At 51.8% G+C, this 6424-nt stretch overlaps 2 protein-coding genes across 2 annotated transcripts in view; one reads left to right on the top strand and one right to left on the bottom strand.

Moving 5' to 3' along the window:
• The window catches only part of LOC119445146 (carbonic anhydrase-related protein-like), a 7654-nt gene extending 7463 nt beyond the window's left edge, over positions 1–191 (top strand). Inside the window, exon 6 of the mRNA XM_049664177.1 lies at positions 1–191. This exon is cut by the window's left edge and continues 326 nt beyond it. The gene's annotated coding sequence lies outside the window, so the exon portion shown is untranslated.
• Positions 192–4577: 4386 nt separating this feature from the next.
• Positions 4578–6050, bottom strand: LOC119446466 (innexin shaking-B). Its single transcript, XM_037710900.2, has one exon. The coding sequence runs from the start codon at positions 5840–5842 to the stop codon at positions 4736–4738; it is 1107 nt and encodes a 368-aa protein (XP_037566828.1). The 5' UTR covers positions 5843–6050; the 3' UTR covers positions 4578–4735.
• Between the last annotated feature and the right edge of the window lie 374 nt (positions 6051–6424).

Below are 6424 nucleotides of genomic sequence, written 5' to 3'. Positions count from 1 at the left end.
ACGAGAAACATGTCCGTCCGTCACGTAAGACGAATGCAATGGCTCATACTCCCGTAAGCAATGACTCATAGCCCCGTAAGCAAGCAAAAAATGTAAAAGTTCATACACCCGTAAGGCAGAGGCTACAAGCGATCAGCAACGTGAAGCGAACCGTGCGTACATTCATTGAAATCACCCGGGTATACAACACACAAAACAGCATACGTTTCAATGAAGAACAAGCTCGAAACAAGCATCCGAACCATCAATAAAGCATTACATGCCCCCATCGGCAGTTGTAGTGGTGGTTTTGCGACAGCTTCGCTGGACATACACTTTCGCCGGTTGATAACGGCCGATAAGGGTTGATAAGGGTCGGATCGAGTCTGATAAGGGTGATAACCGATAAGGGTCCATAAGTGTTTATGCTGGTCGGATCAAGTTTGATAAGATTGATAGTGACACCGCGCTGCGCGGAGATGAGCAAGGGGCACAGCCTTTCGCATACTTAGACAACTCCGGTGGAGTTTCTGCGTGAATTTTTGTTACAACTTCTGCGTACAACTTTTCATGTTTGAGCCGCGGGATTACACGACGTCCCTTCTCCAAAAAAGTGACATCGTTGGCTTTGTGTTTTGAATAAAAATGAAAGCTTGCTTAATTTAGCTGACAGTAAGACATGCGGCTTACATTATGGTAGACTCTTAAGAGGAACAGACGACTGGTAATAAATGCATTATAACTGCACTCTTCCTTAGACTATGTTGCGGAAGAATGTTTGACATGATGGACTGGGCCAGGTATCCATGCGTACGTGTGTGTGTGTGTGTGTGTGTGTGTGTGTGTGTGTGTGTGTGTGTGTGTGTGTGTGTGTGTGTGTGTGTGTGTGTGTGTGTGTGTGTGTGTGTGTGTGTGTGTGTGTGTGTGTGTGTGTGTGTGTGTGTGTGTGTGTGTGTGTGTGTGTGGTGTGTGTGTGTGTGTGTGTGTGTGTGTGGTGGTGTGTGTGTGTGTGTGTGGTGTGGTGTGTGTGTGTGTGTGTGTGTGGTGTGTGTGTGTGTGTGTGTGTGTGTGTGTGTGTGTGTGTGTGTGTGTGTGTGTGTGTGTGTGTGTGTGTGTGTGTGTGTGTGTGTGTGTGTGTGTGTGTGTGTGTGTGTGTGTGTGTGCGCGCGCGCGCGTGTGCGTGCGTGTGTTTGTTTGTTTGTGTGTTATTTTGTAATGCTGGCGCAAAGTTTATCAGCGTCCCACATGATGTACTATTGATCTTTGACGCCTCGGTAATGTTTTGGTGAACCACACTTGCTGTATATACGGCAGCTATCACAAGCGCATTCTTAAATGAGGCCGCCGCCTGCTCATGAGAGGTCACTAAGAAACCAGTGAAGTTTTGAAGCGAGCTTTCTTTGCCTCTTCTCCCACTCTTCTCCCTACTTTGTGGGTGATGCCTTAAGAAGTAAGCAACAACTCGGGCCAATGGGGATTTGTCACTGGCCACGTCGAGAGAGAGGAAGGAGGAAGGATGGGCAGGAGGGGTTAGCTAGGCTTCCTCCAGTTTGCTACCCTACACGTGGAGAGGTGGTGAGGGGTGTGAAAGAAAGAGAGAGAGAGAGAGGGGTGACAACGAGCTTTGACCACACTTTCACATGCACTAAGCCGGATGCAGCGTATCTAAGTCGGGCATTCAAGTCTGTCGCCTTCAGGCACTGTAGAAGAGCTCGAGTGGCTCACGGCGCCGATGAGCTGTGAGGTCAGGCTTCCAAGACCTTTGCTTCTGTAAACGACGAGCATCATCCTTCAGCAGGCACCATATGCCACCCTCGTTCTCTTGCCAGAGAGAGCTACGAGGCGAGGTCGTGCGCGTACGTGTCATCCAAGCACTACCGCTGTTATGCCTCGGTAACTCAGACAAGCTTTGCGATTGATAGATTCAGATACTGCGCTGGATCAGCGGATTCTTATGTGTGTCTCTGTCGATCTCGAACGATGCACACACGCACAGCCACCGGGTGTGTTATGAGTGGCATTCTCTTCCTCGTCGCCAAGTTCTCCGCAACAAATAAATGAGTATAGCGTACTGCAAGGAAGCGGCTGCAGCACTCCGCGCCCGGTTTATCTTACGTATTGCGAGCATGCAGATGCGCAATGGGCTGTACGCGTCCAATTGTTCCTTCGTCCGTTCGTAGCAAGGTGTTACTGATCATAGCCTCCGCAGTTAATCCAGATTGACTGCTGCAGAACGGCGCCGACGATCGAGTGACCGCTGTATCTCCCCATCATTGCTCTGGGCTGTGTATTCGCTGCATCACATGCTGGCTATGCAGTGAAGGCGAAAAGCGAAACAATACGCGGGTGGACAAAATTTAACTTTACTGGTAAATGCAGTTATTAGCTGTGAGTGGACGGAATGCGTCCGTTCATTCGTCCGTTCGCAACAATCGTGCTGCCTCGCCGACCCTTGTGACGTTAGAGGCGCACCTCTCGGAACACCCTCTCTCGATGGAGTTGCTCAGAGCCGAGTTGGGGCAAGGGCTAGATGCGCACCGGGCTGCGCATTACGTTTCGCATAGTAGGAGGAAGGAAAAGGCTCCGGCGCGTAATAAGCAGCAGAACGAGAGTAGAGACGCGTGACTCTTCGAAAACGCCAAACAGGAGACGGCGCAGTCGCAGAACTTTCGTAAAGAGGCAGCAGTTTGATAAGGGTGTGCTAATATTCGAAACATTGGGATAATGAATATTTTTCTATTCAATTCGGTCCTCGAATCTTATCGTCACTTCTCGAAAATCCACATATTACTTGAAAATTGTTTAATAGTTTACGTCGGCGACTCTGCACCATCAAGAATGAAATCGAAGCAAAAATGCGATAACTTTCATTCCATTCACAGCGGACGACGTGCTTGACCACGCTGCGTCGCTCAGACAGCCATGCTTATCCGGCTACACACGATCACTAGCAATGAAATGTTGTTTAGACATGGCATCCGGCAGTTGGTATTGTTTGGCACTATTTATAAATGCAGCACCTGTGTCCGCTAATCGAATTAAATCGCAATTTACATTTCATTGCACCATAGTTTACGCAATAGCGGCACCATCTGCCGGGGCCATTCGAAATAGAGAAAAAAATTGCCTTTTGTTTTTGCCCTCGCCGCATACGACACGCATACGGTATGATTTCGTCTCTAAGGTATACAGAATTTACAGATATGAATTGGCCCACAACGTTACCTAATGACTGTCGTTACCTTGACATGTAATAATGACTGACAGCGAATGCTTCGAAGAGCCCCGAGTTTGAGGATAATCTGCTTAGGTTGTTCATAAGGCTTCCTTTTGGATTGAAAGTATCCTTTATAATGCGCAGTGTTATGACAGAAACAAATTTCCATTGTCGTGAATACCAGGTGTGATTTTCTTTTGTGAGAAGGCTGAACATTGTTCAAAACCGTTTCGAAAAATATTCAATCTTCGATTCGATTTAACTCTGGCACATTTTCAATTCGTATTCGATTCGCTTCTGGCACGGCACCACCACAAAAGCGAGGCCGAGGTGGCTCCCAAACGCTTTCAGAACGCAGGAAATGCGGTTGTCACCCATCGACCTGTGAGTGTGACGCCAGTACGTACGTGATGCTGCGTCAGCCCAAAGAAGAGAATCAAGGCTTCCAGTACTTTGTCAATCATATTTAATTATCTCTGCAGAATGTTTTTATCGGCGAAGCTGTTTAAGCCAGCCGTAATTTGTGGTGCGTAGCCGTGGTAGCCATGGCAACCGGGAGGAGACCGTATGCATGCGCACGTGGTCTCCTCCTCGACAGCTCCCTGCCTTCCCGACCCCTGCCTCCCTTCTCTCCGCGACCCGCTGAGCCAACACCACCTAGTTGGCTGAGCCAGGAGAAAAAAAAAAAAAAAGGCGAAAGCTTGCACTAGGCCACGCAAAGCTCAAGACACAGCGAAGCTGGCCGATTGATATCGAGCGGCTAGCCTCCAACGCGTTCGGCGTAGGCAAGCAGCAGCGTTTTTGGCACTGCCAACCGTGGTTAGCCTGCCTGCGTTTGTGGCATGCGAGGAACGCTGTCGCTCGTAGGCGCCGACGCGTCCAGCGCTAGTCACGCGAAATGTCGCGAAAGGGAAGGTACCTCCGAGAATGATCGCTCGAGAATACCTTCCTACATGCGTAGTTAAGTTAAACCAAGTTAAGACCTAGCAGCAACCAAGTTCATACCTAGCAGTAGCAGCCAGTAAGCTTCGCTGTGCCTAAGCTTTGCGCGACCGAGTGCAAACTTGCCTGATTTTTTTTTCTCCTACGTGGCGCGATGCTATAGAGACAGTACCCACCGATGGTACCTCCATACCGGCACCGCATACTGTCATGCGGCGGCAGCACAACACTGTTCGTTGTCTGCGCACCTCCCTGCCACTACGATACCTCCCCCCAACCCCCATTTTTCTTCGACGCCGCTCTTTCCCTTTCTTCCGCGACATGCAGTTCCCCCATTTTCTTTAGAGCAAGTCGGTAGCGCCAAGCCAACACACGCCACCGCAAAAGAGCCGACGAGACGCACCGCCTGATGAAGTCACCAACATGAACAGACGAAATATGAGTGGCACATATGAAAGCATTTTATCATCAGCCTGACAAAACAAAAGCAGAAAAAAAAATCACTCTAAACCAAACAATGAGGGAGGCGCGTTCTCCCACATTATACCCGCACGGATGGGAAGAGAAAACAAGCAAGCATTTGTTGAACTGCCTCTTTCAATGCGGCAGCGGAGCGGACGGCAGCATGACTTGCGGCACCTTGACCAAACGGCGTGACAGCTCAGCCACCAGTTGGCTGAAGACGAGCGAGTCCACGTTTTGCCCCACCAGGCTGAGGAGGAAGACGTCGCCGGCCGAAATGGCCGACACGACGGTCGAGATGCGCTGGCTGTCCGGATAGCGCCAGCTGAGTAGGCGACGCCTGAGCGGCGCGTTCACCAGGAGCAGCACCCGATAGCACACGGCCAACACGCCAGCAAACAGCAGGGACGCGTACCAGAACCAGAGGAAGGCAAAGACCTTCTCGTTGATGATGTTGAGCGGGAGGACGCAGATGGCCTCTCGGTTCTCGATCGTTCCCGACTGGCCGTACTTGAGGAAGGTGCACATGGCGATCCGAGGGAACGCCATCACCGCTGGACTCACCAACTCGCGGCCCTCGCCGCGATGCCAGCGGACCAGGTCCCAGCCGTAGGTCAGGAATCCTCCTCCCAGGACGTAGTCGGTGAAAGCCACCTGGGCGACGACGTTGACGACGCTGAGCAGTTCGCACAGCAGGTACTTGACCAGGTAGCAGCGGTTGCGGTTCATGTTGAGCACCAGGAAGTCGACCATCTGGGATCGAAGTTCGGCGCTGTCCTGCGTCATGGCCGAGCGGATGTCGAGCGCGGCGACAATGGCGGGAACCTTGCCACCTTCCCAGGCCTTCCAGAACCAGCGGGGCGTGTAGAAGCACAGCGCCTGCGCGAACATGAGGAAGCAGACCCACTGGTAGTACGTGTGGTACTTGCGGTCTCCGAGTCCGCTTCCCGGAGGCTTGTGGCCGGCGCCTGGATAGACGACGCTTCCGTTGTACGACGCATTGAAAAGGGGGCGAACGCTGAACGTGGACTCGACCCAGCAAAAGGAGTCGACCACGCTCTTGGGAACCGTCGGGCAGTGGCAGTCTATGGGCGTCCCCACGTACTCCCTGGTGGTGAGGATCGTGCCGAAGGCCATCAGAATGGCGACCGTGACTACGGTGTGGAGGCGGAAGACATTGCCGTCGGTGTTTGCCTTGCGCGCCTTGAAGAGCTTCCGCAAGTTTCCGAGGAAGTGAAGCATGTTTCGAATTCGTCAAAAGTTTTCGATCGGAACAGGAAGGGGTAGAAGACAAGAACACTGACCGTGACCTGGAGGCAGCGTCGGTCAGCTCGTGCTCGCCACCGAATGATGGAACGCCACGTGAGCGAGCGCCGGCGCCAACTCTGGCCACGCTGGAACGCTGTATAGCAGTGTCGCGTTCCCGCGCGGCCGTGTTCTGGACAGCACGAAAACCGAACGCGCTTATCTGGTCACAGAGTGCACGCTGGTGTCTGAGCAACGCTGCGCGGACGCTACGACTGTCAGCTGGCTGCCCTAGGAGTCCCAGTACCGTAGAAAAAAAAAATTAATAAACATACGTCGCCGCGTGCACAGTCAAGAGAACAAATTTCATATGGTCACGATACGCGGTGCGGAGAATACACGGTGCATTCTCCGTGACTGAGCCTCTATCGCATTTTGACGGCAACCAGACCATAGCCTCCTCTATGACCAGACGGAAGCGCGTAGAGTTCTGGCTTTCACAAGATGGCAGGCGAGAACGAAACGCTGCGATGCTATCAGTTACAGAATATTTTGCTTTAAATGTCATTCGCGGATATA

This window comes from Dermacentor silvarum, chromosome 3, assembly GCF_013339745.2.
Source record: "Dermacentor silvarum isolate Dsil-2018 chromosome 3, BIME_Dsil_1.4, whole genome shotgun sequence".
NCBI classification, from domain to species: Eukaryota; Metazoa; Arthropoda; class Arachnida; order Ixodida; family Ixodidae; genus Dermacentor; species Dermacentor silvarum.
This window is presented reverse-complemented; position numbering and strand designations above follow the sequence as displayed.